The sequence below is a fragment of the Patagioenas fasciata genome, chromosome 1 (genome assembly GCF_037038585.1).
Source record: "Patagioenas fasciata isolate bPatFas1 chromosome 1, bPatFas1.hap1, whole genome shotgun sequence".
NCBI lineage: Eukaryota > Metazoa > Chordata > Aves > Columbiformes > Columbidae > Patagioenas > Patagioenas fasciata.
The window spans coordinates 137,103,034-137,120,320 of NC_092520.1; the positions used below are offsets into that span (position 1 = coordinate 137,103,034).

General features: G+C 38.5%; 1 protein-coding gene across 1 annotated transcript in view; it reads left to right on the plus strand.

Moving 5' to 3' along the window:
• Positions 1–17,287, plus strand: part of LOC136106518 (solute carrier organic anion transporter family member 1B1-like) — a 53,650-nt gene that overhangs the window by 22,518 nt on the left and 13,845 nt on the right. The window contains exons 8-11 of the mRNA XM_071802186.1: positions 2,995–3,049; positions 13,174–13,328; positions 15,585–15,726; positions 15,815–15,947. Of these exons, the coding sequence (XP_071658287.1) occupies positions 2,995–3,049; positions 13,174–13,328; positions 15,585–15,726; positions 15,815–15,947 (485 nt within the window). The remainder of the gene's footprint in view (positions 1–2,994; positions 3,050–13,173; positions 13,329–15,584; positions 15,727–15,814; positions 15,948–17,287) is intronic.

Genomic DNA, 17,287 nt, shown 5'->3' on the forward strand with positions numbered 1-17,287 from the left:
ATTGAACTAAACAAACAAAACTAAAATAATTAGAAGACTTGTGAATATATAACTGAAGCATTACATCTAGAATGAATCACAAAGATTTGCATTTCACTCTCAGGTCTCATTTATACTGCATCATCATAAAAACAGCAAAAACTGCCAAACTGCATCAGTATCCAGAGAGTAAGAGATACTTGAAGCCTTCCATAGCCTCCCTGGTAGGGCACTTTTCATAGCTATGAGCTACCACATTCAGTGAGAGAAAGGGACAATCCAACTTAAGGATACACTGGAATAAAAAAGGAGGGATATCTGCAGTTCACTCAGTGCCTGATGTTGTATGTCTGTCAAATAAATGGGGATGATTCCTAATGTGAGTATTAGTCCCAGAACAGTTTATCTCAGGGACACTGCTGCTCAGCAATGCTGAAGCAGTCACGGAGGCAGTTCCGTACAGGCTCAGTAGCAAGAAGGCCAGGAAAATTCACTGGCTTACAGCACCAACAAAGAAATCAAGAGAAATAAACATATCCTACACTAATTCAGAAAGAAACAGGAAAACAATCAATTTATTGGTTTATCACCTAAGCTTATGTACCTAAGCTTGTACTTAGTGAATAATTCTTTTAAAACATGGGCTTTCCTTCCATATCCCATTTTCTTTACACATGAAAGGAAGAGGAATACTCTAAAAGAATTTGCTTCAATAAGCCTTATCTTCATTATGGTTTTAAAATGATCACTCTTTTCCTCTCACCCTTTGGCAATGATAATGTTTTAAGTCACCAAACAGACATACTCCATTCCCACTTGAAAATATTTTCAAGTCTGATACTTTATTTCAATAATTCAAGTAGTAATGTGGATGCATGAATGAGTGTCTGACTAGAGATGCATATTTTGCATCTGTTATAGTAGATGAACATATGCTCTCAGTACTAAGAGTTTGGGACCTTTCAGGTTCTTTCTATCAGAATTCTTCATCTTAAACTAAATGTGCAAGTGGTAATGTCTCACAAAGGTCTACAAGTTTGGTTTTTTTTTCTTTTCTTTTTAGAATTAGAGATATTAAACCACAATTGAGAGACTGCAAAGAAACAAATACCTTTCATTTCAAAGGTGAGAATGTTAAAAGAATTGGCAGAGGAGTTTTACCCACCATTGATGTCAGCCTTTGAAGCCAGAGTGGGACTCACAACCTTGTTAAGAAGTACCCACAGGCTATACGCCATATAAAAATGGTATTCATATGTTTTCGTCTTGTAGCAAGGACCCTAATTGGCACATACAGGAGAAGGCAAGGCTACCAAGCCATGCCACATGATGGGACATGCAACCAGACCTGGGGACATAAGCCACATTTTCTCTTCTACCTCCCAGCAAAAAATGCAATTCCCAAATGACATTATATATCTTACTTATAGGCACATCATTTCTAATCGTGTCAGGAGGGAAACACAGAGGAATTCTAACAAATAAATGAGGCAAAATTATGAGGTCAGTAGACTGTGGGAACAATGCATTTGATCTGTAGCTCATGGCCTCCCAGCATTTGAGAGGAAAGACACGTCAGTACAAGATGAAGCATCTTCAGGTCACAGACAGTAGAACAGCTACTCAGTCCTAGTACCACTATTAAATTGCCATATACAATCCTGTAATCTGAGGGAATTGCCAAATAACAGAGAGCAAATGGAGTGAATGTATCAGAAATAATACATAGGCTGAACAATGATAGGTTTCCTCCTTGATATGCTTGAGATAGTAAGACTGACGTATGAAACAATTATTGTAGCATTTTCAAATATCAGCATGATTACTGTCATCTGAGAGAAAACATTGGCATTACCACTTTGGCAGGTTTGACTGTTGATGACACAACACAATTTAATAGTTTGAAACATGTATCTTAATTCTGCATAATATCGAAATAAAAAAGTTTATTCTCTCTAGAACCTATGAAGTGCATACTACACAGATTTGCAAGTAGCTAAGTCACAGGAATATTTTAAAAGTACTTGTAAATAGAGAAGCATTATTGATAATAATGAGAAATATGAAGTGAGTACACTTGTTTAACGAAAGAAGAGCAAACAAAAATATTGAAAACTAGCAAGTACAGCATAAATGAGCAAAGGTAATGTTTAATCTCATCTCACAAGTAGTAGAGTTATGGGAATAGAAGTTTACACAGATTTAAATAGTGACTACGTGAAGAGAAAAAAAATGTATTGAAGACTCTTTGAAGTGTCAAGACCATCTCAGACAGTCCCAGGCCAACCAAAAAAAAAATCCCTGGAGAGTGAAAGAGCATATGAGAAAGTGTGGTTATGCATAAGACTACAAGGAGGACCAATAGCAAGGGAGATAGTAGAGGAGATGTTCAAAGCAAAGAAGCTGGCTTTTCACACAACAGATGTGAGACTTGAGGAAATCCTCACAGAGAAATTTTGTATACCTATGTTCAAATGGAAACAGGGTAGTTATAGAAAAGAAAAGGCTGCATGAGTCATTAGGTGCTTGCCTTTGCCTCCTGGTTCTGCTCAAGACTTCTTTGTCTTTTTTAAAATTATTGGCTATTGGGAGAGCAGTAGACATCTCATATGTACTGCTGACTCTCAGTTTCTCCAAGTAAACTTCCTTGGCTACTGTGTTTCAGCTTTCTGAGAACACCAATGGCCGAACTGTGTCCCCTGGAACCCACTGTCACCTCTGTCCATGGGCCCTAGAGGCCCATTTCAGCTCTAGTCTTGCTCATGCAGTCTTGATCTGAGCCATTTTTGAGGTTTGCGTGTGCTGAGTCCTCTACCTCATTCTTCCTGAATTATAGTGTTGATTCTCAGGATGCTCCTAGGGCCTGACTTCTTAAGTTATCTTTGCTTGATGGTCACTGGCCTGAGGCTGGGACCAGTGCCTGTTGCTGCCTCAGCTCTACTGACTCTGACCAGCTTTTGAGTGCACGGCCTGCACTGGGTTGGCCCTCAGCTGCCAACTTGTGCCTTCTTGTAGAGCAGCCCCTGTCAGCAAGAGCCTTTGGGCTACAAGGATCATAGGTCTGGTTCAGGTTGGTTGTTTCTTCTTGCACCCTGAAGCATCTTCATCCAGCACTAAACAATATCTGAAAGAAAGTCCATAGTTGTCATGAAAATGATGAAAGCAGTTTAAAGATGAGCCCCTTTAAAGTTGATTTAGAGTGCTCATTAAAATGACCTTACTTAGCAACATGTGGTTAATATCATCAGGAGGCTGGTTAACCAACAGCTCATCATAGATTAATACAGTTCATTGAATGGAGTAAATAAGGAAAGGATTTAGCGGAGAGCAAGTAGAGCACATTCTCACAGCTTGATGGTGACCAGATCAGGAAACTTCGTCTCATGGCTGTTGAGCAAGGTAACTTTGAAAGGTTGTTGCACGTTGTGATAACCAGAACCCTACCCTTGATCCAGCGATGCTGGCACTTCTAGAAGAAGATGATGAGAAATGGGGACTGGTTTAGAAAAAAAAACCCTGTGAAAGTGCTATGCAGTCACCAGAAGTCTGTTTAGTTCTGCAGACAGAGGTAGACTATGTTCCAGTGTCCAGAAATAGAACAGGACAAAACTACATTAAAAATAAGATATTTTTTTTCACTAGAACAGCCTTTGAGATGTTACAGGTTTTTCTGTCACATTTAGTCTTTAAATCAAGGCTTGACTAGTTTTGTAGAAGATCTGCTCTAGTGTAACAAGACAGGTGAACAGCTTAGTGAAGTTGTGCTGTATATAATGCCAGGTATTAAATTACTTTAAACATAATACTTTTTTTCTGTCTTTATATCTCAGGTAATATTCCAGGCCATGCAAAGATGATGGGGCTTTTGCCTCAAGGATTTCGCCCAAACTATTAATTTCATCACTGTTATGCTATCATGCAGCACACATTTGGACTAGCTCCTAAAAAGGTCTGAATACTCTCACATGCCAATGATTTGCACACCTTCAATTCTGTGCCTAAAATAACAAATCCAAACCAAGTTGTTCATTAAGACTTCGTACAAAGAGAAGCTGTACAATCAGCATTAAAGATTACCCGTTGTATTTTAAATAGAAAAAATAATAGGTATCATTAAAATAGCATGTCCTGGTCTACTTTTCGCCAGATAGATACATGATGCAAAGCAGTGACAAAATTATCAATGAGTTCCTATGAAAGACAAAAGTTCCACTGAACAGTGGAAGGAACAAGTCCCAGTCAGTAGCTGAGATGGTGACACCAAATCAGCTTGTCAGCATGCTTTTCTTTCTTTTTAGCTCTACGACAAAATCTGAGATTGGATGCACTGCAACAGGAGCATCAAGAACCCTTTCCCATTCTTGTAAACTTTTTTCACGTTCTCAGGATTCCTGTAGTAGCTTAATATTTGCTTAACTGTATATCATCCCTTTTATTTAGTTTGTTAACTAAGCGTTAAATTTGAAAATACATTGATTTTCTTTATTTGGGGATTAGTGATCCAAGAATAAAAAGGGCTCTAACCAAAGCTGCCTACTGCAGTTGGCCCCTACCTTGTCGACTGCTCCCTGCTACTGCTGGCTCACTCTTGCAAACTGGTGCCTTGGCAGCCATTTCTTCTGGTGGGAGTCTGCTGCCACCCTCTGCCTGGAGGAGTCTGCAACCACCTCCTGTGGTAAAGGTGAATCTTGGTGTGGCTTTTGTAAGGGTTGTTTTTAGTCTCAGGAATAATCAGCAATTACTGATATCTCAGTGTTCTTAACAAGGGGATTTTTACAAACGTAATCCATTTTTTTTTTCCCATGAGTGTAAGTCACAGTCATACAGGAAGGCTTGGATAAGAAAAAGATGAGGTATGTCTTTTTTGCATGTGAGACCATAGTCTTTGATTTGACTTCAGTAGTTTCCCATTTCCCATTCTGGTACTTTTGATCAACAATTCTTGGTTCAGGAAGACAACTTTGAATGTGAATGCTTCAACAGAGAGCGTGGACGACAGCAATCTGAATATAGAAAAATTCTTCTCATTCATACAGAAAGCAAAGTATAAAAGATATTTTGATTCCTGAAAAGTTATAAATTAATGGCATACACAGGACTAGGAAAAAAATGGGGACAAACTGCTGTGTATTCCTACATTACATTGAAGAAACCAAAGGAATACTCTTTTCACTTTTACTATACAGAAAAGAAAGCGACACTTTTTCTACAGGTTCTACTACTTCCATATTACAGAGTACATTTAGCTCCATGCCTTTTCTGGGGGAAAAAAAAAAAAAAAAAGACCTTGGGTAGGTCTGCTAATGAATCTGAAGATAACCTGAAAATGAAACCTTGGGAACGTAATACTCTGTCGAAAAACATCGTAAAATAAGAGGGAATACTTATCTTGACGTAGTCAGAGCGTAATAGCGGAACTTGTGACACACCTTTGAAGAAGGATGAGGACAGAAGTGTTTGTGTGTATGCATCCTTGGGGGAACATCAGTAATGACATGCATTATCAGAAATACGATATGTCATCCTGTAATAAAAAGCAGTAGACAAGGTCCAAGATGCCTATCTTGTGACTAGAAAATGTCAATCATTGTATAAGAAACCTGCTGGAAGTGGATGGTTGATGCTTTATGCCACAGCAGAAGATGAAGTATCACCACCTCTCAGAAGAAAAGGCCCACGTCTGTTGTAGGACCATGAGTTTCGACCTCTTGCATGTAGTTAATGCTACATACATGATCATCTGACTGCAAAGATATGCTTGACTCTTTTAGAGAAGTTCTAGGGAGCAGAGATGTTTGGTTTGGTTTGGTTTGGTTTGGTTTGGTTTGGTTTGGTTTGGTTTGGTTTGGTTAATTCGTACCTTAGTCTGATGGAAGAAATCATCATGTAACACCATAGTTTTTGTCTGCAACAATGAATGAAACCCCCCTTAACCATGTTCATTATCACTTAGACATGAAAAACTAAAAATATTCTGCACAATAAGTTACAAATAAAAGGAACCAATACAATACCAAAAGAGCATTATGTAAGATTATGGAACAAGTTATCCTTGAAGCCATTATTAGGCACACAACAGACTGGTGACTGGGAGCAGTCAGCATGGATTTATCAAAAGCAAATCAAGGCCTGACTAAGATAGCTGCCTTCTATGACTGGATGACTAGTCTGTTGGATAAGGGCAGAGCAGTACATGCTGTTTATTGGGTTTTTAGCAAGACCTTTGTTACAGACTCCCTTATTATCCTGGTAGTTTATCCACTATAGGGTGGGTAGAAAACTAGATCTGAAATTGTGATCAGCAGTTCAAATCCAAGCAGTTGGTGGCCAGTTGCTAGTGGTGTTCCTCAGCTGTCAATACTGGGGCTGATAATAAACAACATTCATTAATTGTTTGGAGAATAGGACTGGAAGTGCTCTCAGTAAGTTCACATATGACATCAAACTGAAGAAAGGACCGATTCATGTGCTGGAAGGCAGAATGTCAGAGGAGGCTTGATGAGGATGGAGAAACAGGCTGACAGGAACTCATGAAGTCCAGTAAAGGAAAATACAAAGCCCTGCACCTGGGATAGAATTAATCTATCCACAGAATATGTCAAGGTGGTCAGCTAGACAGAAAACAGTTGTGCACAAAAGGACCTTTGGGTCTTGGTGGATGGTGAGTTAAACATGAGACGGTAGTGCACCTTTGAGCCTACAAGGCTAACTGAATATTAGGCTACAGTTATTAAAGACAAGAAGATTTGGAAAAGTGATTATTTCCCTCTGTTCGGTATTTGTCAGGCTGCATTTGGAACATTGTGTCTGGTTTGAGGCTCTCCAGAACAAGACAGATATTGACAAACTGTATCAAGCTGAGTGAATTATTGTGTTCTTCAGACCCTCCCCTGTGCACAGGTGATGCACAGCAAAAACGTGAGAGGCAATGGACACTAATTGCAGCAAAGGAGATTCCAGTTATACATACATCTACATATACATATACAACTTGTTTACTATGAGAGTGGTCAGACACTGGACCAGGTGCCAATGGATGCTGCGGAACCTCTGTCCTTGCAGATTTCCATCCAAAACTCAACTTGATCAGACCTGAGCAAGACCAACAAACTTTTTAGTTAGTCCTGGTTTTCGTGCAGAGGATGAGCTTCAGTTTCCATCTCTATTCTGAATTATACTGTGAACATAAGACTTTCTCTAAGCTTTTCTCTAAGATTACTTTCTTTCAGAAGGCAGCCCAAACTTTGATGAAGCCAAGAGTTAAGACTCATCTAGTTTAGGTTTCTCAGCTAAGCACCAGTTTGTCTCTTTAGTTTTCATCGCTGTTATTAGATGTATAAATATATTATGCATGACATTCCAGTTTCAGCTTTTTGAAATAGCAGCAAGGGCACAAAGTTGGATGGAAGAGTTAAACAGAGGACACTCTGGATATCATAGAGGAAAAAAAAAGAGAGAAGGAGCTTGAGAATGCTGAAATAGGAGTGGAATACAATGTTAAATAGAAGTTGCATGGTTGATGATCAAAAAATTTTGAGAAGACCCTCAGCATACCTGTTAATTGTAGATAATGAGGAACCACCCTTTAACTTCTGAAAATGCTATATGTAAGCTTAGAATATATCAAACAAGGCTAGAGATAAGGAATAGTTAATATTTCAAGACATGGCACTGGTGAGATTGCACCTGGAATATTGTATACATTTTTAGCCAGTTCATTGATGAAATATGGATCCATATAGAAAGCACTGTAGCCAAGGGTTCTGAGGATGTGCTCCAGAATCGAGAGATCCTATTTTTCAAGAAATTATTAAGTATTATTAGCTTTCTTCATTTATGACCAAGGTTGAGTCCTAAGTATCAGATTGAGAGGAAGAGGTTTTAAAGCTAAAGGACCCTGTCCATTCAAAACCAGAATATAATTTGATCATGACTGGAAATCAAAATAAGGTTCCTGTGTATCGGAAGACCAATCTTTTGCAGTAGCCTTAGAAATGGAGAGAGTGGAAGACAATGCAATTCTTATTTTTCTTCAAGGCAGGGCTTGGTCTTTTTTACAAAAGGTTCAGACTGGATTTGTGATCTGGATTCCTCCTGCATTCTTATTTTGTAATTTTACTAATACTTGCAGCTTAATTGCATTCACATACAGCTTTGGAGTGACTACTGTTTTCTTGATTATGATGATGTCTCTTGTTACAGGAAGCTGAAGGGAACTCTCTGAGAGTCAGAAAAGCCATAAACAGTGCAAGGTATCACTGATAACAGTATTGAAGGCAAACTTTAACTAAGGTTATCCGAAGGTCAGGATTATTAAGTAGGTTGTAATTTTTCACGGACGGTAAAAGTGTGGGTGTGGTGACAGTGTTGGCGGGGAAGCGTGCATCAACAAGGAATGGCACATTTTGGTGTAATATCGAGGCAGACAGTAGTCAGAGTTCACAAACTTTAAGAATTACTTCTCTTTTAACTACAATCACTCTCAGGAATCAGGCATAATCCACAAAAAGAGCAAATTCAAATAAAATGCTTCTCACAAAACCAGCTCAGTTTTCCATGAACTAGAGCTGTGAGTAGGTAAAGGGCAGCTCCAAAGTACACAGAGCCCCAATATACTTTCACACTGGGTTTGCCTGTGCTGTTAATAGCACTGACCTAAAATCTGAACAGCCTTCTAAGCATGCATGTTTCTTGAACATCCAGGTTGTTCAATATGGCTAAGACATTTTATTTTCTCTTCCTGAAAGTCCTTGTCCACTTCTAGCAGGTCCTAGATGAAAAGACTATGAAAATAAATGGCAGGAAGGTGTGAACTACTATAATCTTGACAAGGTCAGGGAAAAAAATGTGTTTCACAAGAGTATACAGAAGGAACACACTTGCACGTTTTCTACCTGATTAATTTTTGACCACTGTGGATAAACATGTATTTTGGGACCTTTAACAGAGGGCAGAACTGGGAGGAGACAAGATTAAAACTGCCTAAACCATAGTTTGTGTTGGAAGTTAATGATTCTTCTACCAAGTACCAGCACAGACTTGCTTAAGGAGAGAATTCTGTGAATTTGGAGCATCTGTGTGGTAGTTGTGGATACAGAACCTAGGTAGGAACCTCTTTAATATTATTTTTGTTTGTCTTAACCTTAAAATGGTGCCATTTAGTGTTTGCAGCTAATGAACATTACCTGTGTAGTACTAGTTGTGTTTCCTGTGACTAAAACACCAATAACCTGCCTGTTGTGTCAATGGTTTTAATGACGGCATCATATTTTTGTATGTGCATCTCTGGACAGTAAGCATCATATGCCATGAGCAATGCAAGCAGCATTTAGACCTGCACACCAGTGTGATATTCTTTTTTTGTATTAAGTTAACTTTGAAAGTCTTATTTAAAACTCTATATCTATTTAAAAGTCTATAAGACAGTTGTATTAGCACTGCAATTAGTGTAAATCAGTATGGTTCCATGAACTACTACATGAAATCTGGCTCTTGATTTGCAATATGTTAGTCTATTGCATGGTGGTAGAGCCCCTGAGTGTACAACTGTGGTGAGAAACAGCGCAAGGACTTACAGTGTCTGGGTTGGATTCTGAAAATTCCTCAAACATCATTGTATTTTTCTTTCATAAGAATCTACAAGACGTGTAGCAAACCGTTGTCTTGACCTTTGTAAACTAATTACTGGTTATTCATGCTAAGGTATTTAAATTTATGCTCTTATTCATTATAATTTGCATACAATTTGGGTGTAGAAAACCAAGCTTGAATATTTTTAGTGTTGATTAAGGAACAGACCTACCTAACAAGCACAGAGTTAGGCCATGGCTCCTACAACGTCATACACCCTGAAGCACTGAAGAAGTCTGTGGCTGTCTTTCCAAAGGCTGGCTGCTGTACTCTGAAACAGACTCGCAAGGTGCCACAGTCTTTCCATGATGCTATGAAAGCTTTTAGCTCCCACCAACACAGATGATCCACACTGATTATTAGTTACAACCCTTGATCTTCCCCCACTCAAAGTGTTTCTCAGGAGGGACTGTACCGAGCACAAGGCCAAACAAGTGTAACTAGCTGTTTGTCAGATGTTCCTGGGGTATGATGCGAAAGTGAACTGGGAGAGCATTTGCTACCTTTCTCACAATATGGCATTAGGAGATTTCTTTTTCTTTTTTTTAAATTTTCCTTATAGTTGCTTTTGGGAAGAGGATTGTTTTCATCCCTCAGGAAGGATGTCAGGGTGATTTTTGTTTAGGTTGAGTGACTACCTAAACAATGCCGATATGTTATTTGACTGACCTCATCGTCCTGCTAATGCAACTATCTCAGGTCATTGCTACAGCAGAATGGTTTGTGCAGACAAAACATAATGGTTTTAGGGAAGCCATATAACAGAATGATCATATTTGGTGCCAAAAGTTTCATACTTTCGCTTTGTTTGTAACCAGATCCTTGGTTTACTAAACATGGAAAAAAAACATCAATGAAATAAACCTAAAACAGCAACATTATCAATACTTGAAACCATCAGGCTCAACAACTAATGTATGTTGAAATCAATTATGGATCATCCTTGTATCTTTTTTTCTAATCTTCCTGTGGTCTGACATTTCCACAGCCCTGATCTCTTCAGTCTTCAGTAGAGTTGCATGTAGGTCAGGGTCAACTGAGGATGCGAGAACATGCTGCCAGCAGCTCCAACTGTTGACCCTTGAACATAGCTCACTCTAACATTTCTCCAGCACAGGTTGTATCATCTTTTCGCATCCTGCTGCCCATCCTGCCCTTCTCCAGCAAAAATACCACCATCTTCAGTAGCACCTTTGCAAAGCGACGATAAGACGTATCATTCACCACTCACAGGAGCTGGTCATCTCCATTCTTGCCTGAGAGTCCTTCCCCTGGATTGCAGAAGTTCCTTACTGGCAGTGTTGAGCCAGCTACCTACCACCTTCTAGCTGCTTCTGCCACCTTCTAGCTGCCTTCACACTTTTCTGTGCACATTAAGTAGCTTTTACTCCACAGCAGATGAATTTTACCTAATTTTTCTTCTCTCTTTTTTTTTTTTTACTTTTTTCCAATTCTTTTACTTGCCTGATACCCTAACCTCTCTCTCTGGATGCCTTTTTCACTATTTGCTTCTAACTGCTTAGCCTGCTCTTTGATACTCCCTGCTCGCACTTTCAATCTGACTGTCCTCCCCTCTTACTCCCTCACAGTCTTTCTCTGAAACATTTACTGGGATAGCCTGCTAATATCTGAACTTCTTCAGTTACATGTATGGATACCTAACTCCTTTTTTCTCTGACTCTCATTTCTATCTTCATGTTTCTCTCCCTTCACTCCTTCTCTCCATATATTAAGAATCTAAGTCACGTTATACCTTCCAAAAAAAAGCCACTTCTTTAGGCCTTTGGACTGCAATTACGTGCCAACCAGAATCTTATTGCAGTCCTTTCTGTATCATATTAACAGAGAGAAACTGATATTTTCAGATTACACAGGGACGGATAAATTTCAGAGAACCAGATGCTGAAAAGTATTTGTGTACTAACTTTTCCTGAGCACTAAAAATCTCATTTCACAAGCATCTGTTGGTATTTGTGCAGACTTGAGGAAATACCTTCCTCTGCTTCTTGTTCCTATCTGTCTGAGGAACCAAGGGAAAGGAAAAGCTATTTTTCATCCAGAATATAAGCCTAAGAAAGTCTTAAATTGTTTAAATCTCTGTTTATGTTTTTGTCTTAAGCACTCTTAGGTACTACTGCTCTTCAATCTAAGTGAAGAAAAATGTTCTTAACCATCATGCACTGGAGCAAGGCCTACGCTTTAAATGCTCTGACAAGTGTCACTCTGCCATTAGGCCTGTAGCAGAGCAATTTGCAATTGTGGATGGACTTCTTCCAGCTTTGGAAAAGTTCATCGAACTTTTTTCAGCTCCATTCAAGCATGGAAAAGCTCTCTTTGTATGATTTCCCCCTCCCCCCACCACTTCTTCGCCCTTTTCTCAATTGAGGAGGCTACTATGAAAGGTGAAATAAATCTGTTCCTGTGGGCTGCGATTTCTGAGCTCTGATTTGCAGTCATTAGTTTCAACACTTCCATCTCTTTTGTATGTCAAGATCTACAGATCTGAAAAGGGTTTGTTTCAAGTAACCCATTTTTTCCAAGGGGCTCTGCATGGATATCTGGATCTTCCTTCAGAAATCTGTTGTGTTTGTATTTGGAGTTGCACAAACGGGCAAGTGTTTTCGCTCTTTAAATAAACTTTGAAAATAGATACATAGACTTCCCTTACAGCTATTTACTGAAGTATTGTCTTTAATTGCTTACTTATGTCTCAGAAATAGAGTTTAAATATTGAGAAAAGAAGAAATGAAGTATTGTATTATTCATTGCAATAAAACCAAATTCAACTTAATTATGAAACAGGGCTTTCAACAATAAAAAATACATTGCATTAAAGAGAGGGAAAGATTTTTCCTCTGTGGCTACAAGTTGTTCTCTTCCCAGAGGAACTGGAGTGGCTCTGCTGAACTGCTGAGTTGCAGATGATTTCATGCTTCAGGGGATATAGACAGCACTCTGCAAACAGAAATGGATTTGGGATACCCTGTATACTACTGCGAGAAGAAAAAACACACAACCTCCTTATAGGAGGTCAAGTAGCTAAAATGATAAATTATTTTGTCATTAAGAATTGATTTAAACAAGCCAATGTGAAGGAGTAAGTTGAATGGGTGGCTCAGTGTTACTACAGAGATCTTACAAAAATAGTGATTGGGTTCTAAGCCACGTGGCCTACAAATTCAGAGCTTCACTAGAACTCACTGTGATTCAGCACTGGTGCTTTGTTGACCCTTGTAGTTTACTTTTAGACAGAGACTTTGTCTCTTACTTTTTTGGTGGAAATTATCTTTTTAGCATTAAAAGTCATTCTAGACTGAAAAAAGGGAGTGGAGACAAATGGAAAGCAGCAGGGAGAGTGAAGATCACTTCACTTGAAAATAAATATGTCAAAACAATATACCTCAGAATTTAAACAAATACACACTTTGAAACACCCAAGTCATTGAGCCAAATCCTTTCCAATGAAAATATTTGTTTCAGCATTTTCCTGTAACTACTTTTCATCAGAAACTCTATTTTGGAACACTTGCTTTTGTATTTACTATTGTTTTCTCTTGGTTTCAGATCGCTCAGTGAAGAAATCAGCCATGACGGTGGAAACTGAATCCAGCAATATTGAGGACTCCAATCAGGAAGCAGAACCTGCCCAGATTTTGGATGATGAAGCAAAAAAGAATCTACCAGTCAAAAAGAAGACTACCTGTTGCACTGGCTTGAAGGTTTGGTGCCTTATCAATATCACCACAAATTGCTGTTGTCATATGTTAAGAAATGTTGTTCAAGATGTGACATGTTGGATTACTTTATTCATGTTCCCTCTATATTTTCTGGAATAGAATACACACTGGAGGTACAGGGAAGGACTGGATCTTGTCTTTGTCATAAAGAAACCAAAAATTCCTGATTTAACATATTTACTCTCAAGTTACTCACAGGTAAATCCTCTCTTTTGATCATTGGAGAGAGGTAGCAAACTCCAGTGGAAGATTTGAAGCATCCCAAAATAGGTGGTTATAATACAATGTTGTCTGCAGGCTGCTGTCATCACCCATTCTGGTAGGGCCAAAATAAGGTGAGGTAAATGGTGTTCTAAAGCTTTTATCTAATCCAGGGCTGTAGGTGGAACAGTCCACTGATTCCCACATACATCCAAGCTTTCAGGAACACACAAGAAGAACTGGCGGAACAAAGCAAGTAAACTAATGAGAATTTTGCCCTCATGTTGAAGTCTTAGTATTTATTGCTTCTGTCTGAGCTGCAAATACTACAAGGGCAAGATTTCTTTTGACAGGGACATCCTTGGGTTTATGTTTTGACTATTTCTTCAGCCAACTTCATCTCTGGTTAAATTTCATAGGCTCAGTGGAGTTGCAATCAGGAACACATTTCTCTCTATCAAAGATCTGTAAAATGAAAGATTAATGGCAAAAAATAGGTAATTGCAAGCCTGTTACATTTTTTATTTTATATGACTCGTATTTGCCACCTATATACACCCACAAAAATAGAATTTCATCTCTCTGGGGGACTCACAGGACTAACTCTGCATCATGTATGTGGGCAATACTCCACGACTGTGGATCTATGTCTTACTTTATGGCAATCAGAGTTTAATGGATACCATACCTTGGAGGTAGCAAAACACAAACTGTTATTCTCTCTTACCTTCCTATTAAATGTTCTGTGGTTTACCTGGGGATTGCTTTTTCAAACCCCAAATACCCAAGTCATTTTTATTTGTGTTTTCATGCTTATCATCTGTTTGTGATTTCAGCCAAAAACCCTTTGAGCACTGTTAGCATAAGTCAAGAAAGGTGGTTCTCATAGACTTTTTGCCAATTGAGATCAGGAAATACAAAACATGTCAGGACAAAACCCACACTTGTGAGATTTTTATCTTCATTCTTAGACAAAAAGATAATAAATTTACTTATTTTCAAGCTTTTGCTTCCAGGATTGGCTTAATTCCTTACAACAGACAGTATTGCAAAGTCTAAATCTGTATTTACCTTTGTTTATTTACCCAATATGGTGCTGTATTGGAACTTTTACCCAGGGAGAATTAAGTCTATTTGTTTTTTAAACTCTGTTGAAATAGTTGGATAATATTTAAACAAAGTTTAACTTTTTATGAAATATATCTTAATTTGCAAAAGCCGTAACTTTTGTTGATGGAAGCAACTATAAAATTATAAAGAATATAAAGCTTTCCCTTATTAAGTATATGATATACAACCAACATAGTGATGACCCACACATTTCAAAATATACCATCTGAGACAGAGATGAACTTGATTAGTCTGTACCACCTTCCACATACTGGGGTATCATAAAAACTTGTGTAAAGCTTTTATTTTGACGCCATTGCTATCTATATGTTTGAGTTAGAACCAGTTACAAATTGGCCTAAAATAAGTGACGTGGCCCAAGCAGAAGATAATTGGGCTAAGATTAATTTTAGGTTGGACTAGTACCAGTAGATCTTCCTTGATTATGTATTTTACCTCTGGCAAATTTACATTTCTGCAACATCTAGAAATCCCACCATTCTGGCTATCCAACACCAGGCCTCAGCTTTTTGATAAATTCAGCATCAGGATGTCAGTAAGGTAAGTGGTCCCCAGTAAGTTGCTTGCCAAATTGAAGATCCTTGCTCCATAGGATTTCTGTTTTGGAAAACCTCTGGCCACAAACACAGGGAAGATCAGGCTTTCTGGTCATTAAGATGGCTGTTGCAAACCTGAACCCTAAAGCAAGCAGCCGTTCTCAATGCAGAACTCAGCACCAGCCCTCTCCTGCAGGAAAAGCCAGAGCAGAAGCAAACAGTGTTGAGAGACCACCCTGGTACTCTGTAGCATTAAGGTACATGAAGATTCACACACAACCTTGCCACTACAATTTGAGTAACAAGCGTATACCATAATGACAAGTTTCCCTGCCTCTATCTCTCATTTTCTGTCTTAATCTCTCCCCAGACATTTCTAGCTGCTTTGTCATTCAGCTACTTGAGTAAAACATTGTCTGGTACTATTATGAAAAGTTCCATCACTCAGATTGAACGAAGGTTTGGCCTGACATCATCTACTGTTGGTTTCGTTGACGGAAGCTTTGAGATAGGTAATTGATACTCAGTAGCATGCAGAAAACTGTTCAAAGAAATACAAGGCACAACACCTGGCACTAATTTTGGTTCATTACCTTCTAGGTAACTTGCTGGTGATTGCATTTATAAGTTACTTTGGAGCTAAATTTCACAGGCCTAGAATAATAGCTGTTGGATGCTTTATTATGGCTGTGGGAAGTATTTTAACTGCAATGCCTCATTTCTTCATGGGATAGTAAGTACTAATCAAGATTCATTTGTGCAATTTAACATTGGAATTGGATACTGCTGTCTGTTTCTTTTAATGTAACTTGGTATATTTTAAGTCTTAGATTTCCAAAGGCCTATAGACCCTCACCTCGATGTGCAGTGAACCATGCTTGATACACACATCACTGTTTATTATACCTGGCTGGAAAAATATGACTTCTCTGTAGTAAAAGTTCAACTTGTCAAAAAAACAGGAAAATTACAATTCTTTAGTTTTCAGTCAAACTTGTTCAGAAAAGAGACAAAGAGGGAGATGATTTTATAAAATCATTAGAATTTATGTTTTTAGGAGGAAATACCTACAAAAATCTTATGAAAACTCAAGTTTCAACCAAACATATTGTGCTTTGAAAATCTTCAACCATGCTACTATGCTGGTACTACTGCTTTAATGAATTATATACTCTTCCTGAATGTCAAACTATCAGAATATCTTATGGGAAAACCAGTGTTAACCTAAGAATGTGGCATCATTTGTTGCTAATAGAGATGCTAGGATCATGCAGGCAGGAAAATCAATTATGAACCACAGTCAAATTATGAGGAACACAGAATATGATTTCCAGAATAAGTTTGTGCTGTTTTGAACAGGATCTCAAAGCTCTGGGGGGGTAACTTCATACTGAGTGACATCTCTCCCTGAAGTATGACTTTATCTATAGTAACAAATAACTCTCATGTAAAATCAGGGATTCAGAGCTTACTCAGTGAAGTAACCAGCCGACAAAGAGGCTCATAAGAAGGTATCCCACTCCTTGAAAGAACAAACCAGATCCTTGTTGTGTAAGACATTTTGCTCTCCTGTGGCAAACAGCTGCTCCTCACGCAAAGCAGCCTTTCAGCTTCACACAGAGGCTGTAGATGGATCAGTGCTGGTAGAACTGATCCCAGGGCTTTTCACATTCCAAATGCACATGGCTGGTTAAACTGATTTTCCATGGTTGGTTAAGCTAATTTTTATTCACCTTCTGCAGGATTAGAGAATTACTGCCTGTTGCTTATATGTGGCACTGTTTCTAGCCATAGCTTTGATAAAGTGATAGCATATAGAGTAAGACATATTTCTGTTGCTCTCTTAAATGTATTAGAATAATTTTAGTTATACTACTGTAAAAAGTAAACTGAGGAATGCTTTTTATCACAATACTGTATCTTGTACCAGCATCAGACTTCTGTTTTCCACTGCTTAGGCCAAACTACATATCTTGCTCATCTACACTGGGAAACTCATGCAGTTTCTCATGAAACTGGGCCTGAATTTTTATGAAGAAACTGTTCTACACCATCTCTCCTGACGAATGCTCT